The sequence below is a fragment of the Haliotis cracherodii genome, unplaced genomic scaffold (genome assembly GCF_022045235.1).
Source record: "Haliotis cracherodii isolate W230 unplaced genomic scaffold, xgHalCrac1.p SCAF_9, whole genome shotgun sequence".
Lineage (NCBI taxonomy): Eukaryota > Metazoa > Mollusca > Gastropoda > Lepetellida > Haliotidae > Haliotis > Haliotis cracherodii.
In genome coordinates this window covers 22431950-22456131 of record NW_027266343.1, presented here as the reverse complement: position 1 = coordinate 22456131, position 24182 = coordinate 22431950, and the positions used below count along the sequence as shown (strand labels likewise).

Sequence of the window (24182 nt, the reverse complement as noted above, 5' to 3'; positions counted from 1 at the left end):
ACAATGTCTGATAACAGAAGGATGGTCTATCAAGAAGGATCCTTCATCATTTACAATGTCTGATAATAGAAGGATGGTCTATCATGAAGGACATCACTTACAATGTCTGATAACAGAAGAATGGTCTATCATGAAGGATCCTTCATCACTTACAATGTCTGATAACAGAAGGATGGTATATCAAGAAGGATCCTTCATCATTTACAATGTCTGTTAACAGAAGGATGGTCTATCATGAAGGATCCTTCATCATTTACAATGTCTGACAACAGAAGGATGGTCTATCAAGAAGGATCCTTCATCACTTACAATGTCTGATAACAGAAGGATGGTATATCAAGAAGGATCCTTCATCATTTACAATGTCTGATAACAGAAGGATGGTCTATCAAGAAGGATCCTTCATCACTTACAATGTCTGATAACAGAAGGATGGTCTATCATGAAGGATCCTTCATCATTTACAATGTCTGATAACAGAAGGATGGTCTATCAAGAAGGATCCTTCATCACTTACAATGTCTGATAACAGGAGGATGGTCTATCATGAAGGATCCTTCATCACTTACAATGTCTGATAACAGAAGAATGGTCTATCATGAAGGATCCTTCATCACTTACAATGGTCTGTCAAGAAGGATCCTTCATCACTTACAATGTCTGATAACAGAAGGATGGTCTATCATGAAGGATCCTTCATCACTTACAATGTCTGATAACAGAAGGATGGTATAACACTTTATAAGCACTTGGCTTCTCTGATTTAGAAATATACTACTGAACCAAAGTTTCTGCCATGACAGATGAACTAGTAATGTGAAGGAGTCCAGCGGTCCTTCACCTTGTCTAGTAGTATAGTTTATCAATATTTTGTCTTCACTGGACACAACTGGTTGGCTTTATTATTACTAATAGTCTGCAAATGAAGGCTAAACAAGACTTACCCGTCTATCCATGGAGTGTGCCATTTCTACTGCTGTCTTCCCATACTAAAACAAACAGATTAATCATTAACCATTGTCACCATATCAACAAGCAACCATAAGGGTTGTCACACAATTTTGCACAATTTTAATAATGGAGTGTTGTATATACCAATATCATTAATAAAGAAAATGGGATTTATGTAAAATATAAATGAAAGACTGTTTTACACTAAGAATAAAAGTAATAACAATTATTATTTGAGATTTCACACAAGCTGCCAACAAACATAAAGGTAACTCTGAAAGCAGGACAGGCAGATTTGAAATATTCACTGAATGCCCAGCACAGCTTGTAGTATTTGTAGTATATGGTATCTGTGTAAATTTGAAGCTAAACCCTGCAATATTACTCCATGTTTCCAAGAATAGCATCAAGTATGATCATTGTACAGGCACATGATTTTCCCCTGGGACCACCAAATAAAGATCATAACAGTGCCTCTCTCAATCTAAAAACATATCATCTGACCTTCAACATAATGTCAGAACAAGTTAAATACTGTTTTCTCCTTTCTGGTTAAATGCAGCACATGATAATGTGGTGATGTATGCGAGGATGGTGATGGTCTGCCACAGTAAACCCATCTTTCATTTCACAAAATACTGTCACACTATCTTGTCTTGTTCTCATTCACTGTAATTATCAATCTCACAGTTGTTTAGTGAGGATCAAGAGCAATGTAATCCAACTTGCATGCTAATGAAAAGATTGAGTGTGTGAATGTTGTTTTCAGGCCGTCAGAAGTAGTCAGGTCTAACACTACAACCTTAAAATGAGTCTGGGTCAGGCAAACCAATGGGTTATAGCATGAGCATTATCTATGCCATTGGGAAATGAGGCCACACAATCAACAGGGTCACACACTGTAACAAAAGGATCCTAGTGTTAATTGGGTAGTGTGACAAGCATGGCAACTGTTATCTCTTCTGCCCTGAAATACCTACAGGTGCCAATAAGATAGACAAATAGTTACTGCATTAATGAAACTCCTATGAGGATCTGAGTGAGCATAGTTCCCCAACACTCTACTGCTTCCTGTGTAAGTTGACCATGTACCACTGGGGTCATTAGATGCCAGTGACATTTGGCTCATAATATTAACCACTGGAATGAGTGAGTGAGTGAGTGAGTGAGTTTGGTTTTACACCGCTTTTAGCAGTATTCCAGCAATATCACTGCTTCACACATTGTACCCATGTCAGGATTCGAACCCGGGTCTTCAGCGTGACGAGCGAACGCTTTAACCACCAGGCTACCTGACCACCCCTAACCACTGGAATGTTTAGCTGAGATCTAAATGCCTCCATAATAAAGCTGAAACATTGCTTAACTGCTGCTTAAACGACAAACAAATCATTAAGATCAATATGCTATGTACCTCATTTTTCACTGTGATATCTGCTCTTCTTTGAAGAAGGAGTTCCACCAGGTTTTGATGGCCATTGATAATCCCTATCATAAGTGCTGTCTTGCCATCATTGTCTTGGGCATTGATTTCCGCACCATTCATCAGGAGAGACAGAGCCACGTCCCTGTTACCTCCCACAGAAGCTGAAACATGTACCAACATAGTCAGAGCCACCTCCCACACAAGCTGAATCATGTTCCAACATAATCAGAGAATCCTCCCACAGAAGCTGAAACACGTTCCAACATAATCAGAGAATCCTCCCACACAAGCTGAAACATGTTCCAACATAATCAGAGAATCCTCCCACACAAGCTGAAACATGTTCCAACATAATCAGAGAATCCTCCCACACAAGCTGAAACATGCACCAACATAATCAGAGCCACCTCCCACACAAGCTGAAACATGCACCAACATAATCAGAGCCACCTCCCACACAAGCTGAAACATGCATCGACATAATCAGAGCCACCTCCCACACAACCTGAAACATGCACCGACATAATCAGAGCCACCTCCCACACAAGCTGAAACATGTGCAAACATAATCAGAGCCACCTCCCACACAAGCTGAAACATGCACAAACATAATCAGAGCCACCTCCCATACAAGCTGAAACATGCACCGACGTAATCAGAGCCACCTCCCACACAAGCTGAAACATGCACCAACATAATCAGAGAATCCTCCCACACAAGCTGAAACATGCACCAACATAATCAGAGCCACCTTCCACACAAGCTAAAACATGCATCAACATAATCAGAGCCACCTCCCACACAAGCTGAAACATGCACAAACATAGGTCACCTCCCACACAACCTGAAACATGCACCAACATAATCAGAGCCACATCCAACACAAGCTGAAACATGCACCAACATAATCAGAGAATCCTCCCACACAAGCTAAAACATGCACCAACATAATCAGAACCACCTCCCACACAAGCTGAAACATGCACCTACATAATCAGAGCCACCTCCCACACAACCTGAAACATGCACTGACATAATCAGAGCCAACTCCCACACAACCTGAAACATGCACAAACATAAGTCAACTCACACACAAGCTGAAACATTCACCACCATAATCAGAGCCACCTCCCACACAAGCTGAAACATTCACCGACATTATCAGAGCCATCTCCCACACAAGCTGAAACATGCACCAACATAATCAGAGCCACCTCCCACACAAGCTGAAACATGCACCAACACAATCAGAGCCACCTCCCACACAAGCTAAAACATGCACCAACATAATCAGAGCCACCTCCCACACAAGTTGAAACATGCACCAACATAGGCCACCTCCCACACAAGCTGAAACATGCACCAACATAATCAGAGCCACCTCCCACACATCCTGAAACATGCACCAACATAATCAGAGCCACCTCCCACACAACCTGAAACATGCTACAACATAATCAGAGCCACCTCCCACACAAGCTGAAACATGCACCGACATAATCAGAGCCACCTTGATATTTGAACATAAATCCCAGATTCCTCTGTTGAGAATCACACCACAGAACTAGATTGTCCGACTTGATTTCTATCTGTATCATTATTCAAATGATTCCTAGGTGCATATCTGACCTTAACTTTCTGCAACACATAGTAACACAACAGGTCTAACAATTACAAAATTAAACTCTATGATGATTTCCAGGACCCGATAAGCAACTCCTTGGTTCAATATGTGTTGGCTCTGATGCCTCTGTAGTTACAGTGGACAAATCACTGAAATATGTCTGATCATTCATTTCCTAGACTGATTAATATATGTGACACTTTGATTGTAATACAATACCAGCTGGTTGTGGCGACTGTGAGTATCCATGTGACAGGCACATGAGACAGCTCCCATGAACAACTCAGGACAACATATACACCCACATTGTACAGAAGTAGTTTCACAAGCATGATATTGTCATAGCGACTGATTTACGACATCCATTGTCTGAAGAACATTTAATTGTAAAGGCTCATTACCCTGGAGCCATGACATCTATATGCCTTGAAACACTTAATTGCTGTTATTTATAAGATGCTAATCCTATTTGTTAATCCCATTTTTGTGTACATCGACCGTCTGCCATCCTGAACAGGATGTGCAAGTATGTCACTGATGATTTACTGTTTACATTTATATTTATTACTTACTAAATGTCAGGTGACCTTGGCTATATAAGCCTTGGTGATATAAGCCAGAGAGAAAGAAGAAAGGTCTTACCCTTAGCCTAGCTAGGGTTAGGCTGGGTGCTCCCGGGCACCAAGACAACAACCACAACTACTATGTGCTGACATGGCACAAAGTGTCTTTTGTATGTATATATCTACATGTATAAAGTAAAACTGTATATACCGCAAGCCATCGTCTCCAAGTTGTCACTTCCTGCTGAGAACCATACGTCGGCCCCTTGCATATACGAGTATGCCAATTGTTCATTAATCAACGCCGGACCCACACGCGTTGTTAATTTGACACACAGAAGTATTGTATCTGTCATCACTATATTCTCATGTCACCTTATATGACACACCGATGTATTGTATCTGTCATCACTACATGTTCATGGCACCTTGATGTGACACCAAGAAGTATTCTATCTGTCATCACTATATTCTCATGGCACCTGATATGACACAAAGAAGTATTGTATCTGTCATCACTACATGTTCATGGCACCTTGATGTGACACACAGGAGTATTGTATCTGTCATCACTATATTCTCATGGCACCTTGATGTGACACACAGAAGTATTGTATCTGTCATCACTACATGTTCATGGCACCTTGATGTGACACACAGGAGTATTGTATCTGTCATCACTACATGTTCATGGCACCTTGATGTGACACACAGAAGTATTCTATCTGTCATCACTATGTTCTCATGGCACCATGATGTGACACCCGGAAGTATTTTATCAGTCATCACTACATGTTCATGGCACCTTGATGTGACACCAAGAAGTATTCTATCTGTCATCACTATTTTCTCATGGCACCTTATATGACACAAAGAAGTATTCTATCTGTCATCACTACATGTTCATGGCACCTTGATGTGACACCAAGAAGTATTGTATCTGTCATCACTACATGTTCATGGCACCTTGATGTGACACACAGAAGTATTGTATCTGTCATCACTACATGTTCATGGCACCTTGATGTGACACACAGAAGTATTGTATCTGTCATCACTACATGTTCATGGCACCTTGATGTGACACACAGAAGTATTGTATCTGTCATCACTACATGTTCATGGCACCTTGATGTGACACACAGAAGTATTGTATCTGTCATCACTACATGTTCATGGCACCTTGATGTGACACCCGGAAGTATTGTATCTGTCATCACTACATGTTCATGGCACCTTGATGTGACACCCGGAAGTATTGTATGTGTAATCACTACATGTTCATGGCACCTTGATGTGACACACAGAAGTATTGTATCTGTCATCACTATATTTTCATGGCACCTTGGTATGACACACAGAAGTATTGTATCAGTCATCACTATGTTCTCGTGGCACTTTATATGACACACAGATGTATTGTATCTGTCATCACTACATGTTCATGGCACCTTGGTATGACACAAAGAAGTATTGTATCAGTCATCACTATGTTCTCGTGGCACTTAATATGACACACAGATGTATTGTATCTGTCATCACTATTTTCTCATGGAACCTTGGTATGACACACAGAAGTATTGTATCTGTCATCACTATGTTCTCGTGGCACTTTATATGACACACAGGAGTATTGCATCTGTCATCACTACATGTTCATGGCACCTTGATGTGACACACAGGAGTATTGTATCTGTCATCAATATATTCTCATGGCACCTTGATGTGACACACAGAAACATTTGATCTGTATTGTGTTCAACAAGTATTTAGTCCTAGATATTGTGAAGTGATGTCATGAGCTTGAGAAACCGACTGCTGTACAATGTGTAGGTATATGTTGTCCTGAAGTGTTGTTCACTTTAATCTGACAATAGGTTGTATTTCCAACTGAGAAGGATAATATGTTTATAAACGAATGTCTACTGATTGGACAATGGAATTAACTTGTCTTGTCTGAGAACCTTTATTCAAATAGTGTGAAACTACAAAAGGTGCCTATTTGATAGCAAGTGTAGTGGGTCTGAACACACTCAAACTTGTTGAAATGTAATAACGACTTTGTACTGATGTCTATACTACTGATGGTTTGAGGCAATTGATAGCAACAAACTAGTGTATATCTACAGTAAGAACTTAGTTTACTGCCATGAATATAACATATCTCACAGCGATCTGTATGTGAAATATTTAGTGAATATCTAAAACTATCAATCACTACCAGGTGTGGACAGTGCTACAGAGGACCCAGTGAACTGTTGTAATGAGTCTTCGTGTTTACTGAACAAGCATTCTGACAGCATTTCTAAGTAGCTTGTCCCTAGAAATATCCACACGCTAACTTGGTTGCATATGTGAGAGTATAGCCAGGTTGCAAAAACATCCAGCAAATATCGCCTTAATAGTTCTCACAAAGGCATTCCACTCACATCCTCCAATCACTTCAGCTTTGCAGTGTGAAGTCAGCAAGAGTTGATCTGTAAGAGCAGTATCAGGACAACCAACTGCTGAAGACCTCATATACATCCGCTTTCATCTACACTCAAATTTCCTTCCAATTCACTTCAATACAACCATAACGAGCATTTCACTCACTTGAAACTGAATAATGTTTCACTGGTGTACATGTTTCCTCTAGATTACCCCATATACAACCAGAGTAGCTCTCTCCTTTCGCTGCATGCATACTACAAGATGTTGCCAGACATAAATGTAGAATAAATACTTAAGTAGATCATTAAAGACTAATGTCTAACATCTGTTCATTAACTTTCTAAAATATACCACAGACAAACACTAAGGGAACCAATGATGTAAATGTTGCTGTTGTTGAGGTGTACATTTAACACACCGTCATGCGGATCTGTTTGTTTGTTTTGTTAGTTTGTTGTTTAACGCCGCACTCAGCAATATTCCAGCTATATGATGGTGGTCTGTAAAATAATCTCTTAAAATAAAGTTTGGACCAGACAATCCAGTGATTGACATCATGAGCATCGATCCACGCAATTGGGATCGATGACATGTATCAACCAAGTCTTACAGCAAGTCTGACCAGCCGATCCCGTTTGTCGCCTTTTACGACAAGCATAGTCGCTTGATGTTGATCTGAACGCAACATCTAATCACAATGAAATTTCACATCAACCATGAACAGCATGTGATGAACATGCACACAGAAGCAAAAGTGTGAGCACCTATAGGGAAACTGACACTCACTAATGCAGTTAAACCCAGTACACATATAAAATTCAAAAACATCTCAACGAACAGACAAAATAACTAATTGTGGATACAATAGATAGAGGGTGGAACAACAATAACCTAAGTTGCCCAAATGTTTAGCAAATCAGGAAGTGTTATTTCTCGACTGTCGTACCCTATATTATACCTGCATTGAGATTGTAATGAGACCAGAGAGTGGCAGGTCTTAAAAAAATTACACCTAGACAAGATCATCTCATTAAATTTATTGTATTAAGCAACAGATCAAAATCTGCTTCCGGTTATCGATACAGAATTCTGTATAATAACAGGAAGATGAATTCAACATCAATCTTTAAACAACAGCTCTATGAAAGGTGTGGCCTTAACAGCTTACCATAGGCTGCAACGATTGTGCACCAATAGCATTACACCACGTTTGCAGACGAATCATGGTTTTGCCTACAATTCTCAGAATGCAGAAAACGTTGCTTGTGACTTCGTGGGGAGCGGTATGTCAGGACAAAAATTCTTGACCACTGTATCACACATGACAGGCAAACTGATTTGGTTGTTGTGAATGGGCATTTGAATGACCAGCAACATGATGAAGACAGTTTATGTCCTGTCATTGTTCCTTTTGGTAGAATTATTGGCAGAAATTTTGAACTGCATGATCACAATGTCAGACCACCATGTGCCAAGGTCAAAACCGATTATCCCTGATAGCAAAGGAATGTTGATTGTTGAAAATTGGATTCAAACCACTTGAACAAATACAGCTGTCATCATTGGTAAGAAGAAGAATGTGAAATTTCAGCATCATTGGTCCAGTGGTTTCTAAAAAGATGTTTAAGACAAATTATGATTTTCCAGTATGACTGCTGGCAACCATATTTGATTTCCAAAATCACCATGCCTCAAAACAAATATGAAGCTACATATGGAGACCATCTTACCCACCAAATTTCAGGCCTCAGGTGGCCCTTTGAGTTTTGGAGAAGTAGGTTTTTATTTATTTTTTTGTAATCAAAGATGGCTAACAGGCAGCCATTATGAAATTCTAATACTGATGCCTACAACAAACTTGAACTTCCTTATTGTAACAAACAATATGAAACAAAAAGTCGAAAAAGTACAATGTCCTTTCAGGCCTGTCAAAAATTTGACAGACTGGTGGTACATACATGTGATCTATATCCTCACAATCTATAGCAGACAAACCAAGAATAATAACCAGAGCAAATCTATGATTCAAACCCATGATTATAGGATTCTTGCTACATAAGGGATTCAACTCAGCAGAGTGAATTGAGGTGCTTATGATGACTATACCACTGGTGCCCACTACTGGACATGTTCAGTGAGATGTTGACCACTACAGATCATGCAAATAGAAGCCAAGCTGTATGCCCCACTATGTGCAAAGTTTCACATTCATTACATGCATTCCTTAACATGACCAAAACAATATGACAGACAAAGCTGCGAGTTTGTAAACTGTATGTAATGGCATTCAATATATTGTGAACATTTTGATCACATTCCTCATTGCAAATGGCTTCAAGTTATGACTAAGCTTGTATTAATTTACTAGGAATATCAACATGATTAACTTTTGACTTTTATATATATACAAACCACATCTAAGCAAGGGTGTCCAGCCAGAATGGTGATCCCTCATGTTGACGTCTGCTCCATTGTGTATCATCCAGTCTAACAGCTTTACATTGCCACCATCAGCTGCCCAGTGCAGGGCAGTAGATCCTCCACGGTCAAAGTCATCGTATTGAGCATTGTATTTGCGCAGCAGTTTCACCACCTCCAGTTGACCAGTAAAACATGACAGCATCAAACTAAACAAAAACACAAAGAGAAAATTGATTGACAATATGAACACATAACTATTTTTCTACTGCACCTGAAGGAAATTGTTGATTTTGACTTTTGATTTTATCTTCAGTTAAATTCTGATCTTGTAAAAATCATACCTTAACAGTCTACCCATTTATTAAATACAGCTGACAATCTTTCAGTACAGATACTCCAGTTCTGTAATTTAGGGCATTACAGGGTCCAGTGAGGGGCATCAGAGACCATATTAGGACAAGGGAAGAATTGGGTCATACGAGGGGCATTGTAGATCAAGTTAGGGCATGATAGGGTCAAATGAGGGGTGTTACAGTTTCAAGTGTGGGGCATAATTGGGTCATCCTAACAACAAACAAGAATCTTGTCAACAGCTTTAGACACCTTGCCATCAGCTTAGACCCCTTGTCAACAGCTTCAGACACCTTGCCATCAGCTTAGACCCCTTGTCAACAGCTTCAGACACCTTGCCATCAGCTAAGACCCCTTGTCAACAGCTTCAGACACCTCGCCATCACCTTGCCATCAGCTTAGACACCTTGTCATTTGGACTATTACATATTCCATCCTCGCTTTGACTGTAGGAAAAGTACAAGATGTCACGACTACATGACTGAAGAGACTAGTCAACTATGACACAAACAATGTCAAGACATGCTGCTAATCCTTGTCTTGAAACATATCACCAGCACCAAATCCAGAAAACCATGACATATTATCCTATGCTAAAGTCTATCTTAATTTTGGGGGGTTAGTTTTATGATTTTATTATCAAATAGAATAAAATCAACTGCAATAGATTGTTTTGTTTATGTCCCTTGGTGCAACTCTCTGAGATGCTACACTGACAAGTATGATACGATATAAGAAAATGTTGGACAGTGTTCCATAAACAAAATCAATTTCTAGCATATTTTTTGTGATTTTGATAAAATAGGAATTAAAAAATCCATTAAAAAAAATGTGTAAACTATTTGATGCATAAAAGTTTGAATGAATAATCATCAGTACAATTGGACCATGAAACTGGTTGCAAACAAAATAGCATATGACAGATCAACAGCAATTTGCAGGAAAAGGTTGGGAAGACAGTGCTGCATATGCCTGCTGTTGTCAATTTGGAGATATTTCTTATGACATGGAGATAAAGTTCACTTTAAAGGCTAGCTGAGTTTTGTAAACTTCTTAACATACCTTATCACTGATCACTTCCTCTTGAGAAATAAAACATAGACAATTCTTTCACTGATCTTGAAATGAATAATGGCTATTTTTATAAGTTGTAAAGTTATCATTTCTTCAATATCAAGAAAAAGATCACAGTGCAACACTGACTGACATACTTTTTGTATATATTTACTACACGAAACAAAAAATAACACGGATTGGTTACACGTTTGTCCCCATGCTATATGTACTATTCAGTTAAGTAAAATGCAGGTTATTCTTAGGTCTTCACTGCTTCTTCAATACTTTGTCCAAGCAATACCAATTCATTGATATCTCAGGGATTAAAAAAAGGGATATTTGATGTGGTTAACTGTTTCTCAAAACTGGTTGTTCCATTGGCTAGTCCTTTGCTGTTGCTTCGGTGTGTTCCCTGTCATCCTGGATAGGTCTACATATACGTGCAGGGAACAATAGCTACGGAGTATGTTGTTTAGTGTCAAGGACTGTTACGATCCCCTGTGCACATTTAGGCTGGTCAACGCATTGGAGTTTTCTAACGACTCCACTTCAAAACAGATTAACTCACCATCCTATGCATGCTTTCATGATAATTCAAGGCCTGGTTTTAGTAGGAAATGTTGTAAGAATTTTGTTTTATGCAGTTGACTCAAAGTGAAGAAGGAACTGTATAGATTCATAAAACACCTTTCATGGATTTCTTGGTTCCAACCTAGCGAATCCATGAAAGTCGAATACTTCGGATCACAGAAAGGTTGTCATCAACTCCTATTTAGCCCAGATGATCCACGGTGCCTCACCCCTCTACAGGGCTTACAGTGAGATTGACCAGAGGCTGTCAAGACATAATGACCAGTACTGAGCAGGACTAAATACTCCTCTTGAGTTCCTGACTGCTGCCAGACATTTAGTCAAGATGGACAAGTTCTCTTAATGACTGAGACTGTTACTTTATGTCTGAAAATGTCACCTGAATAAAAAATATCAAACAACAACCTTAACCATTTTAGTGTAATAATATTAATAAAGGCATGTGTCCACCAGACAAAGCAGGATCATAGCAATTTATTTCAAGACTGAAGGTACAGAATGAAAACAAAAACACTGGTGCAGAACTTTGTCTACTTAACACTGTCAGCATTTGAGACATCACAAAGGCCTTCATCTTTATTTCACCAAAAGCCTTTAAAGAACATGGCAGAATCTTGCGGATGTGTATCCAAAGTCTCATCCACTGGATCAGGTATATAAAATACAAAACAAAAAGAGTAGATAGATTGTAGATTTTTATAACACAAACAGAAAACTAACAAATGGCATGTAAAACACAAACTGATATAGAGTCTAGGAATATAGTGTTCCCTATCCTGAGTTAAGCAGAAGAATTGGATTTAGAGTCCTCACTAATTTGATTGTTTCGAAAAGTTCAATTAAGTAAGCCCGAGAAGATGACCAGCAGCATCCAGGAACTAAAGTGAGTTTTTTCCTTCCACAGCAGAGGTGATGCTTGAGTCGCATGATGCGTTCAGTTGTCGAAAGATGTGGCACTATGATCCAACTCGAGTTCCTTGACCCTGCCTGCATCCTCAACCTTCTTGATTTACGGTACTCCAGGAACTCTTAATGCTCGGACATGTTTCAGCTATTCTACTTTTCAGCCGCCAATGAAAGTCTTCAAGATAATTGTTGGTTCGAGGACTGTCAGGACAATGGTGGTTCCAGATCCAAGCAGGTAGGCAGATGTGGTAGTCGACTGAAGAGGTTGTCACTTAATTGTTGAAGAGGGGGATCTGCTGGTGTTCTGGATTAACATTCATGATCTGTAGCCACAACCTTGGACATTAAAACATTGTTTGGGGGTCCTATAATCACTTTCGATGTGAATGCAATGTAATTACTGGTGACACAGTCACTGATCGACATCTCATCCCCTATACAGAATTGACAATTTGACAGATTTATTGTTATGTACCATATGTACTGTTTAATACTATTAATGAAAAATGTTTTTAGTAATTGTACATGTGAATCATATGTGAATAGTGGCATAAAAGTATGTTCTCATTCAATCTGTGAACATTATGTTGAGAAGTAATAATCTACTATGTACATCTAGATTAGTAAATAATATTACTGTTGTTGATCATGTTCCATGAATAAAATACACATTGTTAGTGTATGATTTGAGCAATATATTCCAGTCATGTGTATATGTGTGCTTGGTATCACTGACGTTTGGTGGGGAAAAAGTATTTTCAGCACTATTGTTTTCCTTGCTTTAACTGAAAAGGGGAAGAATATTCTCCCATGTACCCCAAGAACAGTCCAACTGTCTGCAACAATTACAATCAGTGATATGTTCCATGACTACATAGTGTTATTATATAAACAGAGCAGTGTGGGTTCCAGTCACATGTTATATTATCATTGTATCATATTACAATCAAAAAAGTTCAGCAATATTGTGTTTTCCTTGCTTTAGCCTGGGAAAGGGAAACCTCCGACAGGCTTTGGGAGAGTTAGGACAGGTGTAGAACAACACATTCACAACGTAAAGGACCCAAAAAGCAAAAATTTGGTGATTTTTAGCAGACATAAGAATTCACAAAATCCACTTAACTATTTTTCTTTATTTTGATTGTTTATGTAATCAAAAAATTATTTAAAAAAGAACTATAAATAGTATCTGTCATCACCTATTTCCTGATAACAGTTGCTGTCCACTCAGTTACATGAGGAAATAGCTCTGTTTTCGAAGCCAAAACAATGTATGAATGACATGTGCGTCGAAGCCTTCAATGTCAGGCATAATTAGAAAGCTTATTTCTTCACAAATATGAAAGTAACCTCCCCTGGAGTATTTTCATAGCTGTAACATGCAATCTTATTGGATAGAAACTAGTTTGTAATGATGCTTTCTTGCCAAAATCTGCTATAATATTCGTGATTGGTCAAATTTAAGCACATGACCTAAGGCAGCCAATTAAATAACAACCATGGTACCATCCTTGTGTATGATAATTTTCAGATTTTGACGAAATGTTTTGATTTAATTGTGTTATTCTGAACATTTTAACCAGGAAATTGTGATTCATATAAATATGGAACTTTGTGGATGTATCTTGCTAGGTTACGAGATGTGGCAAAGATTTCTCATGCATATATGTTGGCATAAAGCATCGACTCCAAGCCTAGAAATCGAGACGATGAAAGCCGAGATGTCACTTGACACTTTACATGTGATCAGACGATGAGATGAATATAATAACTTTAATAGATGTTAGTTTGACAACTTTGTGATTTTATTTATAACCTTATTTAATATATTTAAAGAGTTAGTTGAAACATCTTTATTTTGCTCTTTGACATGTTAGATGTTAACCCGTTGTCGAAGTGTGTGTCCAAAAATTTTATTTTCAATACCATTGTTGGAAATAGTAAATAATTTTAAATCTTTTGATAAAATATGATAAATTGAAATGAAATACCTAACTTCAGACATTGTGAAATGTGATAGATTTAAAAAATGAATGCTATGACTGGTAGGTTCATAAAATTAAACACTACTTTGATGTGACTACCGGCCTGTGGTGTCTGGGGACTCAAGGCTTCTGGGCCAGTGTCAGTAACCGGCCTGCGGTGTTGAAAGAGTTAATGATTGATAGTTTCTCAATAAGGCTGTTGTGGCAGACGTACTGAAAATCTCTTGAACAAATGTGAGTGTTATCAATAGGAATAAGCGTTTTTTGAGGAGAAGATGCAAGACAGGAGATGCACAAACAGGCCGTAACATTAACTAACTTTATTTTCAGGCTAGCTATGAATAAAGAAAACATCTCCAAACTGATTCAAAACAATTGAACCTATTATTCTTTCACTGCAGTTGCTAATGCTACACCATTTCTTGTCCTCCATTTTATCCGAGAGGTGACTTTTGAGATTTTCTACATGGTCATTTGCACTTTTTGACCAATGCCATTATGTCAAATTTATGTCCTAATCTCCATAACACTATTGAAGAGTTACTTACAAAAGGTATTTCATGACACCCCCAATGTGGAGCCCTGAAACATACTAATCATCAAACAGGCAGAGAGGGAAGAAGAAATAATGTTGAATGAGGTTTCCAAAGAACTTGATGAAATCCAACCAGTCAGTTACTTCGGAACCTCAATTACAGAAGGTCATTACATGAGGATGGTATTGGGTGGGCATGGAAACACCGAAGCAGCTAATGTTCTGTCACTGAAACCATCAGTTGACATTATCAAACTGTTGAGAGTGAGGACTGACCCAACCCTGATCAAGGAAGTAGCCTTATTGTCAGTGCCACAGTGAAACATTATCACCTTCATAGATAATGCACACATATTTTCTTTTGCAGATTCAAGTTACAAGGACAATAGAACAGAGATTTAAAAGCCTTTCTTTACATTTGGCTTTGGGTAAAATGCGAGCAAAATGTTAACAGTTGTGTACATGTCAACTAGTGAACCTCTAGTGTGTAACTGACCAGTTAGCAGTTGTGTACATGTCAACTAGTGAACCTCTAGTGTGTAACTGACCAGTTAACAGTTGTGTACATGTCAACTAGTGAACCTCTAGTGTGTAACTTACCAGTTAACAGTTGTGTACATGTCAACTAGTGAACCTCTAGTGTGTAACTGACCAGTTAGCAGTTGTGTACATGTCAACTAGTGAACCTCTAGTGTGTAACTGACCAGTTAACAGTTGTGTACATGTCAACTAGCGAACCTCTAGTGTGTAACTGACCAGTTAACAGTTGTGTACATGTCAACTAGCGAACCTCTAGTGTGTAACTGACCAGTTAGCAGTTGTGTACATGTCAACTAGCGAACCTCTAGTGTGTAACTGACCAGTTAGCAGTTGTGTACATGTCAACTAGCGAACCTCTAGTGTGTAACTGACCAGTTAGCAGTTGTGTACATGTCAACTAGTGAACCTCTAGTGTGTAACTGACCAGTTAACAGTTGTGTACATGTCAACTAGCGAACCTCTAGTGTGTAACTGACCAGTTAACAGTTGTGTACATGTCAACTAGCGAACCTCTAGTGTGTAACTGACCAGTTAACAGTTGTGTACATGTCAACTAGTGAACCTCTAGTGTGTAACTTACCAGTTAACAGTTGTGTACATGTCAACTAGTGAACCTCTAGTGTGTAACTGACCAGTTAGCAGTTGTGTACATGTCAACTAGTGAACCTCTAGTGTGTAACTGACCAGTTAACAGTTGTGTACATGTCAACTAGCGAACCTCTAGTGTGTAACTGACCAGTTAACAGTTGTGTACATGTCAACTAGCGAACCTCTAGTGTGTAACTGACCAGTTAGCAGTTGTGTACATGTCAACTAGCGAACCTCTAGTGTGTAACTGACCAGTTAGCAGTTGTGTACATGTCAACTAGCGAACCTCTAGTGTGTAACTGACCAGTTAGCAGTTGTGTACATGTCAACTAGTGAACCTCTAGTGTGTAACTGACCAGTTAACAGTTGTGTACATGTCAACTAGTGAACCTCTAGTGTGTAACTTACCAGTTAACAGTTGTGTACATGTCAACTAGTGAACCTCTAGTGTGTAACTTACCAGTTAACAGTTGTGTACATGTCAACTAGTGAACCTCTAGTGTGTAACTGACCAGTTAGCAGTTGTGTACATGTCAACTAGTGAACCTCTAGTGTGTAACTGACCAGTTAACAGTTGTGTACATGTCAACTAGCGAACCTCTAGTGTGTAACTGACCAGTTAACAGTTGTGTACATGTCAACTAGCGAACCTCTAGTGTGTAACTGACCAGTTAACAGTTGTGTACATGTCAACTAGTGAACCTCTAGTGTGTAACTGACCAGTTAACAGTTGTGTACATGTCAACTTGCGTACCTCTAGTGTGTAACTGACCAGTTAACAGTTGTGTACATGTCAACTAGTGAACCTCTAGTGTGTAACTGACCAGTTAACAGTTGTGTACATGTCAACTAGCGAACCTCTAGTGTGTAACTGACCAGTTAACAGTTGTGTACATGTCACTCCTTGTCTGCTATATTATATTAGACCAGCCTCAGGTCATAAAAGTCAAAAACATAACAGAGAATGCAGAGATGCCAACCCCACTTTGAGGTAGTTAGGAATAACCTGGGTATTTGGGGTCTAACCTTAGCAATTTTGTAATAACAAATAGTGATCAGTATTAGCATGAAAACAAAATGTCATTGGCACTACATTACAAGCATAACATCACAGTTTAAAGCTCAGAGCTTTTCAACCACAACCATTGCAAATATTCCTTATTAGTAGTGTGCAAATATTCCTTATTAGTAGTGAGTGAATGAGTGAGTTCGGTTTAACGCCGCTTTTAACAGTATTCCAGTTATATCGCAGCGTGTCAGCTTAATGTGGGAGGAAAGCCCGAAGTGATGCAGGTCTCAGACGTTTACCACTTCGGTGAAACCCACAAGCACAGGTATGGTGCTGACAAACCTAGAAACAGAATCGGGCAAACCGGGATTCGAACCCACAATCATAGGTTTTTGGCATGCCCAAGGGACGCAACTCTGCACAGCGAATCATATTTGAGGATAAGTTCACTTTTACATGTGAACTCAGTTACTATGTTGTTTTATAACAACTTTTCTATTTTAAAATCCCGTATTGGGACTAAACGAAAAGCACATGTTGCCACCTGACATCATTTGCACAACTCAACTCAAAACCACAGTTGCTTAACATGTTAAGTGCCTCTTGCACGTATAACACAACATTTTCATTTCCATTTCATGTTCGTTTGGGTGCGGTTTGGCGCACTGTTTTTACTGCTGCATTTTCGCACACAGTCCTTCTGTCCATTTCCCCCCGCCTTGATGGCTATAGTCTATCAACTAAATAAATTACTATCCTCAGTTCACTATGTTCATTTCTTTGCACAGTTCTGTCCATGTGTAAAGAATTCCTAGGTATTGTCATTTTGGTGCCATGGGAAAACTGCTGTCAAATATGCTGTATGCTGCCTACCATTGTCAGTACACTTTGGTTCTCTCATTAGCTTAATGCAGCTTAAATCTTGACTATGTTCTGAAGAGCTTCAATGAGCAACACAGGTGCTGATTGACATTATTGTTTCTGCTGCTGTCATACTGGGTTTGTGGTCGCTAGTCCATGTTAGACCTAGTATCTCGTTCATGTGCATGATCTGCTATTGATCCTCTACTACAGACACATGAAACACAGAATGTCTGGTACCAAATTATGTTTATGATAAACTACACTGCCTACACTGATACACTGAACTGGGTCTGATTACATTAGACAATGGAGTGTGATTTCTCCTGAAACTCAATATGTCTTAACTGACAAGCCATCTAGGTTTCTACTGGATCATGTTGTACACTGCACTACCAGTTTGAAACAATGTTCATATCTAATCCTTGTCTATTGTCTTTTTTAGCAAATGCACTTTAACCTCTCAATGGAATGTCTGTCACCAAACTGGCACTCCTTGTCAGCTGTGTATCTTCTTCACTTTTTTCAGTACTTGTAGGCCACGGGCCTTTTTGCACAGACGAAATACAATTAAGGTGCAAACAGTATTAGATATAATACACATTTTTTTGTTTATTAACAAAAGCAGTTTTAACATAATTGCACATTGTACATGTTGGAATATTTGTGTTCTTACTACATTGGCATAAAACAAGTACTTTGCTGTATTCATATTGATAATAGGGTCTTGCGATGACAGTAGTGTATTAAACTTCAGAATATTTGGAAAGATGTAAAATTTAGATTTTATGTAACTTTGCCTAAGATGGCTATAAGCTGGAAAAATTAACAAAAAGTGATATTCATTTTCGATATGGTTTAAGTTACAAACTTTACATTTTCTAAATTCACGAGGAATATTATAATGTCGTCCACATTCAATTTCTAAATTGTGAGAACCAAGCCGAAAACGAGTCAATGTTGTTCTGAATTTATTTCCTGTAATACTACTCAAATAGTTCTCACATGAAATGGATGTTGTAAACTGTGCATAATAAGCCATTTTGGGGCTTTCAGATAAATCACTATGGCAAACCTGAGAAAAGTAGTCTTTTAACCGTTGACGTAACATATTTAAAAATACGGTTTTATTACAACATGCTTGAAAGAACCAGACCTCACCAAATCCTAATCTAAAATTAACAGTTTTAAGTTTTGTTACCCAATTTACGTGGCCTTGTGCATCGTACAAATGCAACATATTGTAACATTTTTTGGGTAAGCAGGATTCCTGCATATTTAAAAGAGAACGCCAATATTTGACACATTCCAAAACAGCAACCGCATTTCCGTCATGATACCATTTTTCACAACGTGATAAACCTCCGCCATTTTTAAAAATAACTATTTTTGTTTTCGATAAATTCACTGACATTTCCCATTTACAACAGTAATCATGCAAGATATTTAACTTCATTTGTAAGTTGTTGACAGTATTGCCAAACACAATAAGATCATCCGCAAATAGAAGTAGAAGAATATGAATACATTCCGGATGTAAGTGAACACCAAAACGACAATTTTGTTCCATTTCTGTAACCAATTCATTTATAAAAAACTGAAACAAAAAAGGACTAAGCATACACCCTTACCTCACACCCATGAAGAAATCAAATGTACCAGATACTCTGTTGTTTGAACGAACACAAGTTTTTACATTACTGTAGATGGATTGTAACATTTTACCCATTTTAGAACTCAAACCATGTTTGTACAATAGCTTCCATAGAAGATGACACTGAATGGAGTCGAATGCTTTAGAGAAATCAATAAATGCTATATAAAATTTACCGCCTTTACGTGAAAGAGTGACAGAATTTAAAACAAAACAGTTATCAATAGTTGAATAACCTTTTCGAAACCTTGACTGACATTCAGATATTTTGTCAAGTGTTGCAGCCTAATACACTCGTCTTCTGTTTACAATAGATGTAAAAACTTGACTGAGGATACTCAGGAGGCTTATAGCTCTATAGTTATCAAGAACAGAGGCACCCCCTTTCTTATGTATTGGGATAATTATCCCAGTAGCCCAACATTCAGGAAAAACACCGTTTTGATAAATGTTGTTAAATATGATTTCTAAATAAGGTATTAAAACAGCGGACAAATATTTTAGATATTCACTATGAATGTTGTCAAGACCAGCTGTTTTATTACTTTTCAGGGCACTGATACTATCATAAAGTTTGGATCTTGTGATTGGAGAATCTAATATGTCAAGTGTTAGTTCTTGCACATATTCTGGACATGTCACTATGTCCTCCACCTCACCAAGATCATCCTGAATACCCATCTGTTCGGAATACAGCAACGAGAAATAGTCCTCATCAGTCTTGTGTATCAATAGGGATGGGGCGGTGTGGTCGTCCAGACACACGCTTTATCCTGTCCCAGAAACGTTTTGAGTCTCCCGCTGCAGGATTTTCTAGGTCACTCCTTTTACATTGTGCATATTGGTCCTTCTTTATTCTACATATTATCTGTATTCATTGCAAACTTTGTTATACTTAATAAGAATTGAGTTGTCTTTAGTTTTTCTAAACGCATTTAAATAATGGCACCGTTCATGTTTTTTACAAAGACATTCATCATCATACCATGATGAACGTCTATAGTTATCGCTCACTCGTGTCTTCATCACAGAAGCGGCTGATAAAATAGCACCAGTTAATAACGCGACTGCACCAGACACATCTGTAAGAGTACACAATGCTGCATTCTCTAATAATAGACCGGCAGCCCAGAGCACTTTGGTCAAACGAACAAGGTACCAATATCCGAACACAGGAACATTAACTGTTTAACCCAACATAATCATATATGGATGTCTGCCGGGGAGCCCCTGCTGCATGTGGCCCCTGGCCCCCCAAAAGAAGGGACCATTCAAAGGCTGGATCAAACATTGAAGGTACCACATGAAAGTGTAAATGAACTGGTTCATCTCACAGAGTACAGAATGGGCCACACCAGACAAATCTTCCTCTGCATAAGGCCTGCCAGAGAGGGTCCCAAAATTTGGGCTGGATTAAACAATGGAGGTACCACATGAAATCAACATAAAATGAACTATTACACTCTACTTATTACAAAATACCCATTGCCAGACAAATCATCTTCTGCATAAGGCCTGCCAGGCACCCCTGAATGTTGACCCTTAATGCACTCAGTGGACACTCTGGTAAAATTTGACTAGAGTATACATTCAAAGTACCAGATGAAAGTAAGTTTAGATGAACAGGTACATGTTACTAAGTACAAAACGGCCCATACCTGACAAATCTTCCTCTGCATAAGGTCCGCTATACCCCCCAGAGAGGGTCCCAAAACTTGGGCTGGGTTAAACATTGGAGGTACCACATAAAACCAACATAAAATGAACAATTGCACTCTACTTATTGCACATTACCCATTGCCAGACAAATCATCTTCTGCATAAGGCCCGCCAGACACCCACAAAAAGTTGACCCTTCAGGTATACACGGGTAAAATTGGGCTGGAATATATATCGATTGTACCACATTAAGGTAAGTTTAAATGAACAGGTTCATATCACAGAGTACAAAATGGGCCACACCAGACAAATCTTCCTCTGCATAAGGCTTAAATATTGGAGGTATCACACTGAACCAACATAAAATGAACTATTACTCTCTACTTATTACAAATTATTACAAATTGCTAAATAAATGGAGATCATAGGTTATCAAACACAATTATCACCCAGATTTTCCAGATTATTGTCCTAAAACATTTCCCAGTGGCAATAGTGGCTATCATTAACCATTCTGCAAAAATCAACAACAAAAGTTCCTGTGACACCAATATTTTAGTGTATTTTTCAAACAAGTAAAGTTTGGTTTTCATTATTGTAGTACATGTATGGAATCAAGTCACAAAAACGCAACGCAAAAGTTGACTTTTATGCAAACCCCATGCATTTCACTACCCAAGAATGGGTATAAAAACATGTACAGGATTCCATATGCATTGTTTAGCATTGTGCCGACAACAACCACTCAGAAAAACAACAAAATTACACAATTATTCAACATTATGAAATGCCACGCTTGTCCGAAAATGAGCGTCTGCGAGAAATTGGTTTGCTTGAAGCAGGAGTCAACGTGATGTTGCAAGACAATTTAACGTCCACAGAAACACCATTTGGTGTTTATGGCAATGTTGGCAAAAGACGAATGCAGTCAGAGACCATCCTCGGAGTGACAGGCCACGCGTAACCAATAATCGACAAGTCAACTGGATTCGAACAACACACCTACAAAATCGATTCCAGTCAGCAACAGTGACTGCAAGAAGCATCCCTCGCCTTCGACGGATATGGACAGGAAACCACCGTTAAGCATGCATACAGTACGCGGTGCAGATAGCGTCTTCGCTGGACGGTCATACAGTTGGGACAAGTTCTATTCACTGACGAGTCTCGTTTTCACCTCAGCCACAGCGATGGACGGCTTCGAGTGTACCGACGTCGAGGTGAACGTTACATCAATCATTGTGTCATGGAAAAAGATCAGTTTGGGGGCGGCAGCGTCATGGTAGGGAGTGGTATTACAGCACATCAGAGGACCCGTTTGATCGTGGTAGAAGTAAATCTCGATGGACAGCACTACCGCGACGAGATCATCGGCCCTGTTGTTCTACTTTTTTTTGCGTCGTCATGGCCCAGGCATTACTTTTCAACATGACAACGCCCGGCCTCATATTGTTCGACTTGTTCAGGATCTCTTCAACAAAGAAACGTGAATGTCATAACCTGGCTGGCTCGTCCCCTGATCTATCACCAATCGAGCACATGTGGGATGAGATGGATCGGTGCCTTTGACGTCAACCACGTGTTCCACAGACACTCCAGGAACTTTGAAACATGCTCCAGCAGATAAGGAAAGATATCCCACAGGACTTTGTGCGATGCCTGGTCCATTCCATGAGACGAAGATGTGTTGCTTGCATCGCAACCAGAGGTGGACACACTCGCTATTGATTTGTAAATTGACATTTTGGCATGTTCATGGTTTTTTTTATGAAATCACACATTTTCTGAAGTCAGTATGACAAATTAAACCATTTGAACACTTAAGGAGTCTTTTATCTGTTGCAAACCGAAATTGTTTCTGATTTGGTAAAAAATCTTATTCAATGTCACAGGAACTTTTGTTGTTCAGAAAATAAAAATCATGGCACACAGCATCATATGCCTATCTGGCTTGTAGGAATCCATAGCCAAACTATCAGGCTATAGCAGGCTTTGAGGACTTCATAGCTGATCAGATATATATTCACAAGAATAAAAAATTCATGCCATTTTCATTACATTTCAACGGTAGGCCTAATCTAAGATATCAATACTAGTATTCAGAGACCTAATTTTATAAATACGTGATTTTGATCTCAATAATATCCTTCCATCTTTAAGAACAAAACATAAATTTGACCATCTGTTGACTCTCAGAGCTGATTTCCAATGCTTTTCTGCCTCCTATGTTTCATTATGCAGACTGGGATTACAGAGGGTCAACTGTGTGGGGTGGGGTGAGGGTGTGTCTGGCGGGCCTTATGCAGAAGATGATTTGTCTGGCAATGGGTATTTTGTAATAAGTAGAGTGTAATAGTTCATTTTATGTTGATTTCATGTGGTACCTCCAATGTTTAACCCAGCCGAAATTTTATGACCCTCTCTGGGGGTGTCTGGCAGGCCTTATGCAGAGGAAGATTTGTCTGGTGTGGCCCATTCTGTACTCTGTGAGATGAACCAGTTCATTTACACTTACTTTCATGTGGTACGAGGGGTGTTCATTAAAGATTTCCCCTAAACCACTTAGGGTTATCATATTTGATTGAAATTTCACATGTGTAATGATACATGTATCTATGGGTTATGTCTGAATTTGCAGCCCCGAACTATTAATCTTACCACTTTTACAGGTGTTATGATCGAGTAGGGTGTGACAATGGAGCCAGTAGAATACTGAGCAGTGATTAGGTTTTTAAATTTGAAAGGTCGCACACCAAAAGAAACTTTCAATGAAATGAAAGCAACTTATGGGGAAGATGCCCCATCATATGACGTTGTTAAACACTGGCATCGCCAGTTCAAGTGTGGTCGGACATCTGTGGAAACAGCTGCCATTCCTGGTCGCCCCCTTTCAGCCATTGATGAGGACACTATCCATCAAGTGGAGACCGCCATTTTGGCAGATCCACGTATAACTTTTCGCCAGTTAGCACAAGTTGTCAAGATCAGTGTAGGGTCTGTGGAAAAAATCATCCATGACAATTTGAACA

The 24182-nt window shown here is 38.9% G+C and overlaps 1 protein-coding gene across 3 annotated transcripts in view; it reads right to left on the bottom strand.

Annotated features, from left to right (window-relative positions):
* The window catches only part of LOC139452158 (fibronectin type 3 and ankyrin repeat domains protein 1-like), a 133740-nt gene that overhangs the window by 8286 nt on the left and 101272 nt on the right, over positions 1–24182 (bottom strand). For all 3 annotated transcript variants that reach the window (XM_071233504.1, XM_071233505.1, XM_071233506.1), the window contains 3 exons: positions 9410–9624; positions 2366–2538; positions 945–989 (listed from right to left, as the gene is read on the bottom strand). In XM_071233504.1, coding sequence (XP_071089605.1) covers positions 945–989; positions 2366–2538; positions 9410–9624 — 433 coding nt within the window. The remainder of the gene's footprint in view (positions 1–944; positions 990–2365; positions 2539–9409; positions 9625–24182) is intronic.